We start from the raw sequence: 19,042 nt of genomic DNA, 5'->3' as shown, positions 1-19,042 counted from the left end.
TATTGGTGTTTAGTCTGAATATTGCGTGTGAATACGCATATTTGAACTGATTGTTCAGAATTTCGATTTTATTCACGCTATCTTGGTGTCTGCTCCATAGTGTCTCAGCGATGCTACCTCCAAACTATCTTTTCGCTTTGTTTTGATGTAGTTACAGTAGTGCTTTTTGTTCCAGTTTTTCATAGAGTGCTCTAGTGTGTTGTGAATATAGTCCCAATGTGCCCGTCTTATTTCTCACTAGGTTGTTGCCTTGAATTCCTGATAGCGGTCCTAATCACATTTATTGGTTTCGGATTTCTTTGCCTTTAAATATAGCTTGTGTTTGTTTCCCCGTAATTTTCTTCTTAGATCCGTATTAATCTATGGCTGGCGGTTTTATTTTGCGCTCAATTTTGGTGATACCTCATTTTCTATTAAGTTCTTCAGGCCATTTTAAGCATATCTCACATTTCTTCAACATTTCCTGTTTCCAAGGATGATATCGTTTCACTCAAAGCACATTTTTTTCAATTAAACTGTTTTTATTTGCTGTGTGATAGAGATATATTCTTCTCCTTTTCGTAAATCTATACTGTGGTTTAATGTCAGAGTCAATGACCAGGAATGACATCAGAAATTTTAATCAGGCTAAGTTATCTTTTCGTGTTGGCTGGCGTTGACGATGTTCTAACTATTTTCCACTAGTATGTCAAGAAAAGCTCTTGTTGGAGCTTGGAAGTACAGTGTTGGTCTCCCAACATATGTGGGGAAGCGTAAAATCTCTTCCAATTATAACATGTCGTTCCTTTTTAGTCAAGTGATTAGATATGATTTCCCCAATGTGTTGATACTTTCTATTGTGGAATTTGGGGGCCAATGATAACGATGGCATTGTTTCTAACTTTGATTTCATATTACCTTTACCCGACAATCATGCCTTTGCATGTGAAGCAATTGCCCCACTAAATGAGCTATCAGGATCCCCTTTTTAATCAAAATAAGCAAATAAAAATGGTCAAAATTTTAAGCCACTTTAAGAAGTTTTTCATGTGGCTTGTCATCAGTAACCGATGCAAGACACTAAACATGTCATAAATTGTATTTTGTGTTTTGATGTGTAATTATGTGGCAATTACACATGTATCCAAACGGTCATTATCATCATCTTCATCCTCCTACTCCTCCCTACCCCTCTTTTCCCTTCTTCTTCTTCTTCTTCTTCTTCTTCTTCTTCTTCTTCTTCTTCTTCTTCTTCTTCTTCATCATCTCCTTCTTCCTTTCTTCCTTCTTTACTTCTCTACCGCCTTCCCCTTTTCCTCAACTCAGATAGTTCTTAGTACGAATCAGGGAGATGATTCATAGGAGAGAAGAAAAATAAATGTATATGATTGTTTTTTTTTAAATCTTGTCTGTCTACCAGAATCACTATTTACTAACCCCCCTCCTCCTCCTCTTCCTCTTCTCCATCCTCATCATCATCATCATCATCATCATCATCATCATCATCATCATCATCATCATCATCATCACTTTGATCATCATCTTTATTCTTACAATAATTACACTTATAATATAATTATAATTATAGACATACTTGTGACACATCTTGACCCTGAATAATATTTGGATTTGTCGCAGTCACATTGTCTTTCAATACACAATAGAGTGTCACGACACTCATTCAGAATTGGAGGGGAAGAACAAGAAGCATTTTTCCCTTTTCCTGGAATGACAAGTTGAAAAATAAGAAGGTATGATAATACACAGTAAATCAAAATACGAGAGCAAATGGTGCAACCCATATTCGGTAACGAATAAAACCCAAAAATGTAATAGATCAGCTATCTTTATTTTTACCTCATAAAATATATGTATATAAGTACCAAGGTTAAGAATGGAATAAATGCTTTCTTAATTTGGTGCATTAGTCAGAAGAGTCCTTTTTTAAAGTAAAAGTTCCCATGTTTTTATGTTGTTACCGTAGTGATGTTTTTTTTCTTTTGTTTTCTTTTTTGTTCGTATATTTATTCATTGTGATTTCATTTTTTCCAATTAAACCACAAAACAGGGATCTTTTCAAATATCAGTATAACAGCAACACCATACTTTGTAAACTGATGAATACAGGATATAATTTATAAACAAATTAGCATGCAAACATTCTGACATGGAAGTAACCAACAACCAAGGTATGGATTTCATTCCTGAAAAAGAGGAGGTATCAAATAATCTGAAACTCTTCCTTCCACCAAAATCAAGCAGCTGATGGCGTCCATTGTAGCTGCACACTCATGTGCTATTACATAGTAGTAGTAGTAGTAGTAGTAGTAGTAGTAGTAGTAGTAGTAGTAGTAGTAGTAGTAGTAGTAGTATAGTAGTATAGTAGTAGTAGTAGTAGTAGTAGTAGTAGTAGTATAGTAGTAGTAGTAGTGAGTAGTAGTAGTAGTAGGTAGCAGTAGTAGTAGAAAGTAGTAGTAGTAGTAGTAGTAGTAGAGTAGTAGTAGTAGTAGTAGTAGAGAGAAGTAGTAGTGTAGTCAGTAGTAGTAGTAGTAGTAGTAGTAGTAGTAGTAGTAGTAGTAGTAGTAGTAGTAGTAGTAGTAGTAGTAGTAATAGTAGTAGTAGTAGTAGTAGTAGTAGTAGTAGTAGTAGTAGTAGTAGTAGTAGTAGTAGTAGTAGTAGTAGTATTAGTAGTAGTAGTAGTAGTAGTAGTAGTAGTAGTAGTAGTAGTAGTAGTAGTAGTTTTAGTAATAAGTAATAGTGTGAGGAAGAGGAATAGAGGTACGGATGGGAATGGAGGAAGAGGAGGAAAATCGACGATACATTTAGTACTTACTGTAGAAACATTTCCTTTCTCTGTAGTAATATTCATTTGGACAATCACACAGATTATTATAACATTTCATTGAATCCATGCATTCCTTCTCACTCGAGCATCGTTGTCCTTTGTCTTTCTCTATAGTCAATAAGAAAAGTTATTCTTGTTATCATCATCAGTGTCATCTTCACCATCACTCCTATTATCATCATCATTATCAGCATTGTCATTTTTCGAATCAAAATCACAACCACCACTGTCATCACTTTCATCCCTACCAACATCCGTTTTATTAGCTTAATCACCATCAACAACTACATCATTATCATTATCCCTAATATTATCCTCGTTGTCATCATCATTGTTTTAAAATTAACAAAGGTTGTAATTGTTTGTAATGGTCACGGATATTGAACTTGGAGTGTGCTTGAAAAGAAGGAATTAATGTAGTAGGGCAGCAATTGATGATGCATGTCAATAGAATTTTCAATTTATCGCAGTGCTCAACATTTATTTCATCAAAATTTCAACTCACAACATTTTGTGAAAAAATCATATCAAAATAAATGACACTAATTCGTTGACATGACAGAAATGTTGGGCAGTTTATTGTCTACTGATTTTGCAAAAGGAAAGGTAAGTTTTGCTCGAGTCCAGGCTAAACCTATGGCAAACTCTATTTAGCTCTTTTTTGAGGCTTTTGTATTCATTTTCGTACATTACAAAATTTACCAAACACTGAGGCCACATGCTGATTCCAGGAGTAGCTTATCCAAAACTGGATAAGATTGGGTGTGTTTGAAGAGAAATGTATGACTTATTATAAAGATGATTTATTGTGTATAGTTGGTTGCTTCAATATCCAGGGTCCCAATGTGGAATGCAACAGACTACACTCCTGTGTTAAAACATAAACATAGGATGCAATCTTTTGTAGAGTAGCATCAGAGTAAAAAAACATTGACATTGAGTGAATACCATGACAACGCTGGTGGTAACCGGCAATGATCACAACTTTGGCGGAATGTAGAGAACACATTCAACTTATGTTTAGGTGTGTATTGTACTTGGTCTTCAGCAGTAATTCAAAATAGTAGAATGCTTGTAAATAAATGAAGAGTAACAGGCTCCCACATAAAAAGGAAAATTGAGTTTAAAAACTTAAGTGCATTGAGCATGTTGATTCAGGGGTATGCTCTATATAAGTGTGAATTTAACTGCATAGTTTGATGTGATATTTATTATCGTATAATTTTACTTACTGGAAAAACAATATTCAAGACCTCCGCTCTGTGAATAATACTTGGTATTTTCACAACCACATTGATTATTATTGCATATGAATGGTTCACGACATTCATTGACCCTGTTTTCACATCTGCTTAGCCTGGATTTCCCTGTTGACAGATGAAAAACGTTTATCTAGAGAAAAGTTTCACCTTGATCTGTACTGTGTTTGTATTAATTCAACCAATTAAGGTCAAATGGAAGACGTTCATTTCCTCAATTCTAAATGGGCTTGTTTTATGAAGACACATTTTCAATGTCTTCTATCAAAATAGCATGGTAAAAATGATCTAAAGCAGACATAAGTTGAGGAATAATTGATCTGATACTAATACAGTACTGTAAGTTAATCTCCCTACTTCTTTTGTTATTGGCAACTTTATTCTAGTCTCCTTCAAATGGTGGTTGAAAATATACTGAAATAATAATTAAGACAACAACAACAACAACAATAATAATAATGATAATAATAATAATAATAATAATAATAATAATAATAATAATAATAATAATAATAATAATATATAATAATAATAATAATTAATAATAATAATAATAATAATAATAATACTTTATTGCATCCCAAAAAGGAAATTTTTTGTACAGACGTGTTATAATTTACACAATAAGATAAGAATACAATGGAAATAGGATTATATATAAAAGAGGAACAGCTCCATAACCAGAGCTGCGCTTTATAATATGAATAATTTCAACACTGTAAAATAGTTAAAACTGTCACTATAAATTGAAAATTGAAAAGATTGCAAACAAATAATTTAATAAATTAATATTTACATTTTTTGAAAGTAAAAATGCGAAATAATTATATAAAATGATTATTGCTTGTTGTTATAAAGCCTAATACTGGACGGCAGAAAAGATTTTCGGTGTTTCTCTGTTTCCGTTGAATAGAAAAAGGGCGACCACTTCTTTCTGACATAATAACTGATGGTCTTAGTGGATGATACTGGTCATTTAATATTTTAGTTATTTTATTTATACAAAATTTCTCGTTTAAAAGATCTACATCGTCAACATCATTTATATAGCTAAGCAATTGCCTCCCCAAGCTGTTATACAAAATGACAAAACACTTTCGATTACTGCTCTATAAAATAATGTGCAGAGGGTTTTATCTATTCTAAACTGAGATAGTTTTGATAAAAAATATGTACGTCTGCACATCTTATGCCTAATTATTTTCAAGAGTTCATCTCACTTGAGCCTGTCATCAATTGTTACACCAAGGTATTTGTAGTGAGGAACTCGCTGGACGAATTGGTCATTTAATTTTAACGGTTCTATCGGTTCCTTCACTCTCCTAAAGTCAATCACTAGCTCCTTTTTCTTGCTTATGTTAAGCTCTAGGTGGTGGGCATCACACCAAAACACAAATCTATCAATTTCTTGCCTATAAGCCACTTCGTTGCCATTTGTTATGAGGCCTTGAAGAGCGGTGTCATCTGCAAACTTTATTAAAGGGACACTCAGGTTTTGACTTCTACAGTCATTCGTGTATATTGTGAATAATACAGGGGACAATACACAACATTGAGGAGCACCAGTATTTGTAAATATACAGGAAGATATGTTTTGTCCTAATTGAACATATTGTTCTCTATCCGTAAGAAATTCGAGCACCCAAGCAATTATATACTTGTTTAAATTCAGACTAGTCAATTTTTGAACAACCAACTGAGTTTGCATTGTATTGAACGCTGAAGAAAAATCTGCAAGAAGCAATCTGCAATAGCTCTCAGCGTGATCCAGATGCCTGTAGATGTTGTTTGTAAACAGCAAAATGGCATCCTCTACGCCACATCCTGGTTTGTAAGCAAATTGATGACTATCACTCAATGGCATAAACTGGTTCCTAATTTTAACAAGAACAAGTTTTTCTAAAGATTTCATGACTATTAATAATAATAATAATAATATAATAATAAATAATAATAATAATAATAATAATAATAATAATAATAAATAATATATATAATAATAATAATAATAATAATAATAATAATAATAATAATAATAATAATAATAATAATAATATACAATGCTCATCTTCCCTAAACAGGCAGAAGACTCGGGGTGCATTCCCAATTGAGGTGTTTGCGAAATATAGAGTTCAGAGCGGATATATCGACAACTATGCTATCAACATTACGTTATATCGACATGACATAAAAGTCTCATTTTTTAAAACTTGTTTTGCTTTACAACAATAATATCTAAAAGTAAATTTGACCAGAAGACAGTTATATCAACTTTGCAATCTATCATTATTATCAATAATTGGTATTAAACAAAACAAATATATAATTTATGATTGTTTATCTTGCTGTAAAGGAAAACACAATAACCAATAAAAATGCCGATATCCCGCTGTGGGGTAAAATAACATCCAATGAAAATGCAAGAGATTATTGTCCAATGAACTGTGAGGTCAGTAATTAAATCTAGTCCCAAACAACACAAGCATTACTTAGTCAACACCATTGTTGCCGATGTGGCATGTGGAGTCAGAAGAAGAAGATATGGCATCATTTTAACCAGTTTCCGGCCATGCCGCTCTGGCAGCTATCAAGACCCTCTGTTGTTTTAAACAGCAGCATTCTGAAAGCGCTTCTTTATTTGATATCATTGCCAGTGCTGAGGACAGAATGTGCAAAATGATTCATGGCCTCAGAAACAAACAACAATAATTGACTTTTAAAGTCAAATAAAATATGTCATACATTTTTTCATCGGCCCGCTAAAGGGACATCAAGTCATCCAGATTGACTTCTCTAATTGTTATCTTGCATTTCCCATTTGTTACCCTTTCACTTTTGGCAATGACTGATATATCAACATATTGACATTTTACTATTAGCAATCCTGAAGCCTAGTAAGCCCCCCAATGACCCCTCCAGCTACCGCCCCATATCTTTATTATGCTGCTTCTTTAAACTCCTTGAACGCATAATACTAACGAGAATAATGCCCTATCTCGAACCATTTATCCCCATTGAACAGGCAGATTTTAGATCTGAACTTGACACCACATAACAAGCCTTAGCTCTAACAACATTTATAGAAGCTGGCTACGAAAGAAAACTAAAAACGGGAGCTGTTTTTATTGATCTGTCAGCTGCTTACGACACCGTGTGGCATGATGGTCGAATGCACAAACTCTCTAAATACATAACCTGCAGAACAACCCACAAACTATTGAACATAATGTCAGGAACAAGAACCTACCATGTTTGTTTAGGAAATAGGACCAGTAAGAAAACAACAATAAAAAACGGCGTACCTCAAGGATATGTACTCGCCCCTACGCTAATCAACATGTACATACACGATATGCCAAAGACTGACTCCCTGAAATTAGGTTTCGCAGATGACTTTGCATTGGCTCATCAATCTACAAATATAAAAAATATCGAATCAACTTTGGCACACGATACCATCCAACTCCAATCTTTCTTTGAAAAATGGTATCTAAAAATGAATAGTACAAAGACAGTGAGCACGCTTTTCCAGCTCGATAATCACAAACTCGCCATAAACGTTAAAAATTCCATCCTCCCATACGACCCAAATCCTAAGTACCTTGGAGTGACTTTAGATCGAACACTCTCATACAAACAACATCTAAATAATACAACCAATAAACTACGTAAACGAAACGGAATTGTAAGAAAAATTTCTGGAACATCTTGGGGTGCAACTCCGTCAGTTCTAAGGACATCATCACTTGCTCTCCCGTACAGTGTCGCAGAGTATTGTGCTCCAGTATGGTCCAGATCCACTCACACACACAAAATAGACACTCTACTAAACGACACAATGAGAACCGTCTCAGGCACCCTCAAATCAACACCAACCCCATGGCTCCCTGTTATGAGCGCAATCGCCCCCCACCTCACCTACGTCGAGAATCAGCATGTCAAAAACAGTTCAAACGTCTGGATAATACCTCAATTCTGACTCCACTCAAAGAAATAATAGAATCGGCCCCTAAAACAGCTCGCCTCAAATCAAGGAAACCCTATTACAATACCAGAAATGACAATTTCGACCTAGAGGAGGCCTGGCGAGAGGAATGGAAACAAAAACCACCAAAGGCTAGTGAAATTATTGAAGAACCAACGAACATACCACTGCCTGGTTTCCATACTCTTACCAGAAAAGAATGGTCAACATGCAACAGAATAAGATCTAGGCATGGTAGAACAGCCTCAGACTTGCATCGATGGGGTTATGCATCATCTCCAAAATGCCCAGCATGCGGTGACCTTTGCCAAGACATGGACCACATCATTTTGAAGTGCCCCGCAACAGCACCCCCAGGCGGCTACCAAATGGTTCATGAGGCGGACAGTGCTTTCGCGGATTGGGTGAAGCGAAACAACGTGGAGTTGTAGCCATACGAAACTACTACTACCTCGGTCTCAACAATGTTGATATATCCAAAAAAGTTGTTTTTTAAGTGGAAAAAATTAACTAGATTTTTAATGCTTAGTCTTCCTAAATTTTCTTGAAAATGTCCAAAGAATGTGAAGTTTTAGCATCATTGGGGTGACTATTCCACAACTTGGGACCAAAAATGTGAAAACTATTCGTGGAATGGATAGTTGAAGAAAATTCTAAATTAATCGAAGGGATCTATTATGAGATTGAGGAAAAAGTAATTGTGAAATAATCCGAAACTATGATGTGGGCCATGTGGTCTAATGGTATGACAATCGCCTTCGGATCTTATCTTTTTAATTCTAAATTCATTTATCAGAGTCTGCTTCATCCTGACACAATAACGTTTGGAGACGCTGGGTCACAAATGCATCAAAAATTATGCACTTCATGAAAAAATGCTTGCAACTTTTGAACCATAAGGCAATTCAGTTGGTCAAATTACAGTTTGAGTCATTTGTTGTTTACTATTTTCACAAACAAATCTGTCGGTCTGTTTACATTTTAAAAGAAAAATATGATGTTAAAACAGCAACAATTCATACAACATATTAGTATGATGAGTGAAAAGCTGAATTTAGAATGTCTCAATTATACTATCATGGCCGAATGAACGGTGACAGCCTCCAAGACTCCAGGGATAACATAAATTAAAAGTCTAATTTATAACTAAAATAAACTTTAGTTCATAAAAAAGTCTCATAGTTCAGTTTTTTAAATTCTTAACTCAGATCATAAGCAAGTGATCTGACTTGATATCATGTCAAGATTTAAAATAATGTTCTGAAATAGACCATTTATTGGTTAAAATGTATACGTAAATTCTCTACCAATTTCCTTTTTTATTTGAACTTAGAGGGCAGCAAACAATTACTTGTCTTTTTACAGTGAATGAACCCAGGATAAATTCTGGCTAATTGAATATGAAGGCTTTGGAGGTTAATAACAACGTTATATTTAACTTTTGTGGACCAAGATCGATTTTACTCTAACTTGAGATCATATTTAGCTGGACAGCAGTAACATTGAAAGCCGTGTTGTGTCGCTGTAACTACTCTCTTTGTAAAAACTGTTGGGATATATAACCGGAATGGAGATTTTGAAGAAATTCAGAATCTCTCATACTTACTGGGTTGGCATATATTTTGGTCCCAATACTTTGTTGAATCCGCACAAGCACACTTTGAGTCTACACACACTAAGCTATCCAAGCAGTGTGTGCTATCAGAACAAGAGCCAGCGAGGGTCTTTCCTGAAACATTAAAATTTACCAGAGCATTCGATATATGAATTAAAGATCTGTGTACAAGATGTCAGCCTCACAATTATCTTTGTCATGATCATTATTATTATCTGCCACATAATCATTATTATCATTATCTACAACATAATCATTATTATTATCAACATCATTATCACCAGCAAGCTCATCAGTATCCTAATAATCTCATAAATTTCCATCACCATCAATACCACTATGAAGTAGTTCTTTCACAAAGGACATAATATTGCAGATTGAAAGTCATGGGTTTTGTGTCAGTCATCTCATTCTCACCCAAATTAAAAATGCCTTCAAAATTATTATTCAGAGTCACATAATTTACAATTACATAAAAATCAAATGATTTTAAAATAGGAAAGTCCCAGGCAATCTTCATGAATATAAAATATCCAATTTTGCAGGGAAAAAATATATGTTTCTTTTCAAACTTTTGATTTTATCACTTAATAACAAACAGTCATCAAATCTTTGGTGCCAAGTTCTTGGTTGAACAAAAGTTTTAAAAATATAAGTGAAACTTGGATACATTGAGGATAGTGGAACCTGCAAAAAAATGTTTGGCCCGAGTTCCATTATATCTATGAATATGTATTTGCAGGGAGGCAATAAAGTAGAACATTTCATAAATTGAGGAACACATCTTAAGTTATCAAATAAAACAAACAATCTCTCTCTCTCTCTCTCTCTCTCTCTCTCTCTCTCTCTCTCTCTCTCTCTCTCTCTCTCTCTCTCTCTCTCTCTCTATCTATCTATCTATCTATCTCTCTCTCTCTCTCTCTCTCTCTCTCTCTCTCTCTCTCTCTCTCTCTCTCTCTCTCTCTCTCTCTCTCTCTTCCCCAATAGTTCTTACTTCAGACCTCTATCACTACCACTACTAACTGCACTTCAAAACACAAGTATGTCAAGCACAGTCACTATAGTAAGAAAAGACAGCCTCAAGTTTCTATTAGAGATCATTTTTCATTCATTTCTCGTCCGGTATAGTTACCTAAAAAGATCGCAAAACCCCGAACTCTATGCCCAACACATAATTTACCTCATGTGTATCGACTCATTGATTAGTCAATCATGTGCCCTCACCAGCATTTTGTTGCGTACTTGCTGGTAGGTTACACAAAGTAGACAGAGAAATATTGATAGTGCAGACTAAACAACTACTCGCACACCACCAACCGATCTCCATTTCCTATGAGTTATGCATGCCTCTTGAGTAAATATGGTAGTTCACTTTTCTCAGCAGGGAATCAAACTTGCAACTAACACTCCCAGTGTACCCATGTCCAAGAGATAGTCCCCTGTTGCATGATTTATATGAATTATATAAGCCTTTTCCGATGTAGCTGAGCTTCCATTGCATTCATAGTCTTTATGCATGAGCTGTACTGAAACAGAACTTGTACCATGGAATGTTTCTGCAACCATCAAAATATCTAAAATATATATAGAGTGCAAGAAAAAAACCCAGAAATAATTACGACGCTATCTCAGTACCTACATGTAAAAACCGAAAATTTATAAGCAACAAGAAGAAAAAAAACCTTAAGTTAATTCTTGCCAAGTTAATTTTTTTTTACACACAAGCAGAGTTTACAGACTCGATTCAAAACACCTTTGATTAGCCTGCTATTCAAGACATTAGAAAATCAATTGGATCCGTCATGCAGTAAAATGAAGGTTCAAAAGATCACTTCAAAATTTGAGAATTAAGTCCAAAATCTTCGATATGGTATTTGTATGGTGTGTTTATCAAAACACTTGCACACCAGAAGTGATGGGAAGTTGTTTAATCTGGCACGGCTGAGAGCAAAGACCAAGGTCCACACCGTCCTCATACGGGAAATGCTATTTTGCAGATGAAACAGCTCTGTGCTCGCACACCAAGGAAGACCTTCAGCGGCTGATGGACAGGTTTTCCCAAGCATGCTGGGAATTCGGGCTGACGATAAGCATCATAAAAATGGGTCAGGGTGTCCCCTCTACCCCAGCAATTTGCATTGACACTCACTCACTCAATCCCATGACCGGATGGTCGTCGGGGGGACTTGCGTGAAGCAGAAGTTAGTCTTCCTCAATGCCTGCCTGTTGTTAGCCCTATGTAGCAACTCCGGTACCGACATTTCTGTCCATTCTTCTATATTGTCCAGCCACATCTTCCTTTGGCGCCCTCTTCTGCTCTGGCCTTCGACTGAGCCCTGTAGGACTGTCCTGCTCAGGCTATCGTGTCAAGTATGGTGTCCAAACCAAGACAGTATTCTGCGCTTCACAGTCACTAGAAGAGGTTCTTGTGGGCCTGCCAGAGCTTCTATTTCTTCCAGGACGTCTTTGTTTGTGCGATGCTCCGTATATGACACGCGTTGCATTGACAACGAGGAGCTAAAAGTCACCGAACACTTCACATACCTGGGCACAACTATCACCAGCAACCTCTCACTTGATGCAGAATTAGACAAGTGCATCGCCAAAGCTGTCGCTGTCAAGAAGTGTGGACCAATAAGCAATGAACACCAAACATTTAGTGTCTACCAGGCGCGCGTACTCAGTAGCCTAATGTACAGCAGTGAATCCTGGACAAGATATGCCAGACAGGATAACCGCCTGGAAAGCTTCAACATTTGCTGTCTACGACAAATTCTTGGCATCAAGTAGCAGGACAGATTCACCAACACCTCAGTGCTAGAAATAGCGGACTCCCTCAGCATGCATCTCATGCTCTGCCAGCAACATTTGCGATGACTTGGTCACATACACAGGATGGATGATGGGCGCATTACCCAAAGACATCATGTAAGATGAACTTGTTTCTGGACGACGACCAACCAGCCGTCCAGCTTTGCGTTTCGCAGACATCAACTCAAACACATGGGAATTGCTTGCTGATGATCGCAGGCTGGATATATGTGGTGAGGGAGGGAGTCAAGAGAGGAGAGGAGAGGAGAAAAAAAGAATTTTGAGGCAAGGAGAGCAAGGAGGAAAGAGAGGCAGCAGAACCAAGCACTAAACACACAGTTTAACTATGTGTGCAGCAACTGCGGTAGAGACTGCCATGCAAGGATCGGGCTGCTGGGTCACACCCATTGCTGCTCTCAATAGGAATAATGTTACCAAAGTCACACAGGGCTCAAACCATTGTTCCTTGAGACGGATGTATGTCTACTCATTATTAAAACAATTGTGGAATTAAAATATTTCGATACATTTTTTTGAAAAATTTAACAATTTTTAAATTGTATACATAAATTTGAATAATTCGGATTTCTTGTGGTAACATTTCTGACTTGTATAATTTATAGTATGGCAGCTACAAGATTCTAAACTTTTCCCGGTATTTTTCTTACGCCCGATATAATTGACACTTTCTCTTATATTGTTATTTTTCTTGGCTAAAGTATGTTATGTATTATTATCTCTTGTGCAGCTGCTATAAAAATATTTTTTTGTTAAATACTCCCTAGTCCACAGTTTCATGCGACTCAGTATGTACTCTTTAAATATACTCACTTTGTTCACAGCGGTTATCAGATTGGTACATTGAGTCAGAGCATACACATTTGTTTCCTATGCAGTTTAATGTATACCAGCATTCAATTGAGGTAATACAGGAATTGCCAAATGTCTTTTCTGTAAAAATAAAGAAAACAGTTTTACTTATTATAATATAAATTTGCACATCTTCCACTCCTGACTCAGTTAAAAAAAACAGCCTAAAGGGTCCTCACAAGAGATGTGGATCAATTGTTAGTTGTTCAACTGAAACCCAAAAATATTGTATAACTGCCTCCTAAATTTCAAAATATACAGAAAATAAATTTGCCATAGCCTTAAAAGTTTAGATACATATTATGGCATAGAATACCCCAAGATTCATTCCGTAATTCCGCATTTATGTTGATAATAACAAGAAATGAAGTGAGTAGGAAAGTGCCAGTGGACAACAGAGAATAACAACTTCGCGGCGGCGATGGGAGTTCGAACCCGCGACCTTATTGGTAAGACAACTCCGCCTGGCCGGGGAGAGAAGAAAAACTTTCAATCAAGACTCGGTCTACACCAATTGTTTGAAAAATTTTGCTTCCAGCATACAAGATCTAAGAAATTAAGTATCAGAAATGTATTTTCCCAGTAGAAAAAAGAGTCAAACTGTTGACCCTTTCATAAAGAGAGGTCTCATTCTTTACGCAATCACGTGCAACGGCGCCAAACCATATGCAACCACATAAGCCAATAGTGCAACCACGTATGGCAATCAATATTATATAAATACGTCTGCATTTGTTTCTTGTTGTAAAATAACCTGACTTTCTTTCTTATGCTCTACCCCTTGTGGCAATATCCCTTAACTCTTTATAGTTTTAGGAAGGCAATTATTTCACTGTAACAAGTGAAACAAGTGCCCTGGAGTTTCACTACAACTCAAAGTGAATGTACTGATTGACCTTGGGACTTTGATTAGTGAGTGCCAGTGTGCACTGAACCAGAGACCATTTGAAAAATTATACCCAGGATAATGGGAGGTCAAAATTGGAGAGGAGTGAACCTGGTACATAGAATATGGATACAAAAGGAGAATGAACCCGGGACTATTGGATGTGGACACTTGTGGGGAGTGAACCCGGGGTTGTGAGGTGTGAACACCACTGGGGAGAGAACGCAGGACCATGGGATATGGAAAACATTGCGAAGTGGATGTGGGGCCATGTGAACACGGGACATGGGAGGAAGACACCACTGGAGAATGAACAAGAGACTATGCGAGGTCGACACCAATGGAGAGTGAACCCAGAACTGTGTGGGGTGGACACCAGTGCTGCCGTTTATTTTTTAAAAAAAACAGTGTGTGCTATTTGGATAACATTGTATATACTGTGGGTTTTTTTAACAGCAGAGTGGGGGTACATTTCCCTCTGTTATCCATATCCCACAGTCCCAGGTTCACTCCCCACAGGTGTCTACTTCCCATAGTCACTGGTTTAGTCCCCATTGGTGTCCATATCCCGTGATTCCTGGTTCACTCCCCACTGGTGTCCACCTCAAATCGTCCTGGGTTCACTCCCCTCTGATATCCACCTTCCATAGACCCGGGTTCACTTCCCAGTGATGTTTACCTTACATAGCCCCAAGTTCACTTCTCAATGGTGTCCACCTCCGATAGTCCTGGGTATACTCCATACTTGTGTCAAAATGCCTAGACCCGGTTTAGTCCCCATCGGTGTCTACTTACCATAGTCCGAGGCTCATTCCCCACTTGTGTCCACCTCTGGTTTTCTCGGGTTAACTCTGGATATTTCTTCTTCAGCTTGGGTTCATTCCCTGTTATTATCGACACCACATAGTCCCAGTCCTCTGTTCATTCCCATAGTTCTTGGTTCACTCCCAACTGTATCTACCTCCCACAGTCCCAAGTTCATTCCCCACAGGTGTCAAACTCCAATAACCCTGGGTTCACTTCCCACTGATGTCCATCTTCTTTTGACCCGAGTTCACTACTCTCTGGTGTTCACCTTCAATACAACCAGGTTTACTCTCCAGAAATGTTCACCTCTCTTAGTCCTGGCTATATTACCCATTAGTGTCCACATCCTATAGTCCCGGGTTCACTCCCCACTGGTGTCCATATTCCATGTACCATATTCACTCCCCTCTAATTGTCTCCAATAGGATGGTGACACACTATTGTAGCATTAAACCCCACCCACTCTCTACTCTTCAACTGTCATGATTTACCGATGATGAAAATTAATCATGAGCTTTTCTTAGTCAATTTCTTGAATTTGCCACTATTTGAAGTCGAAAATTTGTTGTAATTAACCGAAGCTTGTTGCAATTAACCAGTGACTTTTAATTAGAATTAATTCCGTTTCCTAGGAAATGTTGCGATTAACCGAAAGTTGCGATTATCCGGAGTGGACTGTAAAATGAAAAAAATGCATTGATTTTCATAAATTTGTAATGCCTGTTTTCATTGCAGCTGTTAAAAACCAGCAGCAAGCTATAACTTAATTTCGGTGCCGCTTGCTCCAAAGTTATTCAACTATTATATTGACATCGTACTCTGAAGTGTCCTAACCCTCCTCAGAGGTCCTTAATAAAAATGCCAATGAAAGTCATCACTGACATGCGCACTTCCTGACCCACCTCTCTGACCATATGCATGTTTGTGTGTGTGTGTGTGTGTCTGTGTGTGTGTGTGTGTTTGTGTATGTGTGTGTGTGTTTTTTGCGATCCGAGGCTTTAGGCAGCCCCCCCCCCCCCCCCAGCTCTTTCTACTTTATACTGAGAAAGTCTGAGCGAGTTCCAGTTCCATTAAAGCATCGTCATTACCAGAGCTTATATCATCATTAAGGGGGGGGGGGGGGGAAGCGACACTAAAGGGTCATTTTTTTTTAATTTGATGAAATATCCTAAACTTTTATGCACAGTCATAATGTATATGTTTGGAAAGGATGATTGCATATAATTTTTTTCGAAAAAAGTTGCCCGTTGCCATGGAAACGACGCCATATTGGAAAGTAAACAACACATCTTAAAAAGTCAAAGGCTTTTTTGTTTATCAACTGATTGCCATAATAGTTTGGCCAGAGGTAGAAAAAAGGAAAATAAAGAGGCTCTAGAAGCCCGATTTTTTATTTTATATTAGAAACTTTAAAAATTAAGTTCAAAGTTATTACTCGATTATTCCCCTTGAAAAAAGTTACATAATTTGAAATTACTCATCATTTTTTTTTTTCAAAAATTTGGCTCCTAGAGGACCTGCGTATTTGTATGACGCTCATTTGTAGAAAGTTTGAAGAAGATTGGTTGAAAACTGAGGGAGAAGATAGGTTTTTAGTGACAAAAATTGCAGTTTTGAGAAAAACGCATTTAAAAGTCAAAGTAAACGAGTTTAGGGAAAAACTCTCCTCTGGGCTCTCTGATTAGATTGTGACCACATGACATAATTAAGAACAAAGTGATTGGTTGTTGAAGATAGAGGAGAGTTTTTACTTTTAATTGATATGTTTTTGCCTTTACTCAGTTATAAAGACTATTTGATATTCTTTCATGAAATCAGTCCACTGAAACTAAAAATGGGCAGGATTTAACCATACCATGGAACACAAAATACGTTTTTTTGAGTCGAAAAAAAATGAAGATAAAGTTTTCATGCAATTTTTTATGCAGACAAATGGTCACATGACAACATCCCACCAAAATCTAATTTTTAGCAAACTGGGTCAAGTTTCATCATTTTTAATGTCGCTCCCCCCTTAACACAGCAAAAATTAGACCAACTATTGTTACTGCCCTCACTTTCATAACCCATCTCCCCATCAAAATATAGATCTTCTTGAAAATAAATAATAATAATAATAATAATAATAATAATGTAATTTATTTATATAGTGCCTGCCCCATACAATTTAGATCTAGGCGCACAATATACATGGCATGCAATATTTATCATTTTAAAACATGTTTTTAAAAATAAAATACAAATTTAAAAAAAAATAAAAATTACTCTATCATATTATCAACAAAATTTAATAGATGAGAATACGGAATTATTTTTAAAAAATTAGGGTAAATATGTTTAATGAGGTAACACTACAAAAATAATGTAATTAAACCTGTTGATAATAAATAAAACAATTCATTATGGGTGGAGAATTATAAAAATAAAATAATAATTTTCATTGAGAGATTGAATAATAGAAGAGAAACTTCCCTTAGCAATGTGCAATATCATAATTTTAATGAACTAAATATGAATTAAGATGGCAATTATAATTGCCATAGAAGGTAACCAGTAATAGTAAAAATGGTGGTAATTATCGTCAATGGTAGGATTAGTATTTAGGTAAGTAGGGAGTTGACAATATAGCCAACTGATCATTCCTTCCTTGTCAATAATTTTTTTAAGCACAGGTAGAATCATTATATTTCTTTCTTAAATGAGTTGGTATTGTGGGAATATGGTAACATGTGAGTAGTCATGTATATGGAATAATACAACATTAAATTTGAAACTTAATAACACAATAAATATGTCAATAATTATTAATTTATGGGGAAGTTGATTGAAATTGTGAGATAGTAATGAAGTCTTGATTATGACTTACTTGGTTGACACCGATTTCCATCACTGTATTCAGTGGATGTTTCACAACCACAGACAGATTTCAAACAAGACAATGTATTCTGGCATTCAAAGGTTGACGAACATGCATCATTGAAGGTCTTTTCTGTGGCAACAGAGAACAAATAAATTGTCATTAGATCTATATGTAGATATTTCGATAATGTGATTTCAAATTGGTCAAACATGCTTGTATTATTGGCTTGTTTGTGATTTTTTTTATGCGATCATATAGTTTCATGGTCTTTGAGGGTTATTTTTTAGTACAATTGAGATCATTTCCAACAATCTGGATTATCAGACAAATGACACAAATCTTCTGGAAAAAAGGATAGACCACAACCTTCCTCCAACGCACCAGATCATATCAAAAGAATTAAGTTAACACATTCTAAAAATTGACAGTATAAAGTCCCACAGATTGCAACCACTATCCCCAGTATTGACATGCAAACTGCCAAAGCAAAAGAAAAATTATAAATCAACGAGACTTCTCTACACAAAAATTATGGGATGCAAGGGATCTCCTTCTCACGATGAAATCTTTGTGGAAATGTCTAGCTGATTGTGGAAGTCTATGGGCCGAGTCGAGTGGAGATGTTAATTTCATATAAATAGAAAAAAACAAAAACAAACAAATAAAACAGTTTATATAGCATAAGGATAGAAATTGATATATCACATGAATTGGGTTTTTTTACCTCTGTTTTCACAATTTTACTGGTCCCCTGCCTTTTTACCTCAGTATTATTTTGTGTCACTATTTCGCTTGATTATTTGATGGTATGTTTGTTTTCTCTTGATTTGATTTTTTGTGCATGTATGTGTGGGGAGGGGGGGGGGTCTTTCATTTGTGTATGTGCCTGTGTGTGTGGGAGAGGGAGGGAGGGGGGGGGAGAGAGAGAGTATGTGAGAGAGATGTGTGTGTGTGTATGTGTGTGTGTGTCTTTTAGTACAAAAATTAAACCACAATTATATTTATATTTACTTTCAGTTACAGCCTTAATTTTTTACCTTCTAATAAGATGAAAGACTTTTCAACTCTGTCTTATTGTTTTTATATTAAAATGCCCTCTTTTAAAATCAAAATATCAGTTGTCTT

General features: G+C 36.2%; 1 protein-coding gene across 2 annotated transcripts in view; it reads right to left on the bottom strand.

Annotated features, from left to right (window-relative positions):
• Nucleotides 1-19,042, bottom strand: part of LOC144968878 (uncharacterized) — a 139,823-nt gene that overhangs the window by 75,173 nt on the left and 45,608 nt on the right. For both annotated transcript variants that reach the window (XR_013644679.1, XM_078907693.1), the window contains exons 8-13: nucleotides 17,924-18,046; nucleotides 13,326-13,445; nucleotides 9,675-9,797; nucleotides 4,057-4,191; nucleotides 2,813-2,932; nucleotides 1,574-1,702 (exon numbers count right to left, since the gene is read on the bottom strand). Coding sequence is in view for 1 of the 2 variants with exons in the window: in XM_078907693.1 (XP_078763819.1) it covers nucleotides 1,574-1,702; nucleotides 2,813-2,932; nucleotides 4,057-4,191; nucleotides 9,675-9,797; nucleotides 13,326-13,445; nucleotides 17,924-18,046 (750 nt within the window). In the remaining variant the exon portion in view is untranslated. The remainder of the gene's footprint in view (nucleotides 1-1,573; nucleotides 1,703-2,812; nucleotides 2,933-4,056; nucleotides 4,192-9,674; nucleotides 9,798-13,325; nucleotides 13,446-17,923; nucleotides 18,047-19,042) is intronic.

Source organism: Berghia stephanieae, chromosome 3 (genome assembly GCF_034508935.2).
Source record: "Berghia stephanieae isolate SIO BIC M18660-M18661 chromosome 3, UCSD_Bste_1.3, whole genome shotgun sequence".
In the NCBI taxonomy this organism is placed as follows: Eukaryota; Metazoa; Mollusca; class Gastropoda; order Nudibranchia; family Aeolidiidae; genus Berghia; species Berghia stephanieae.
This window is presented reverse-complemented; position numbering and strand designations above follow the sequence as displayed.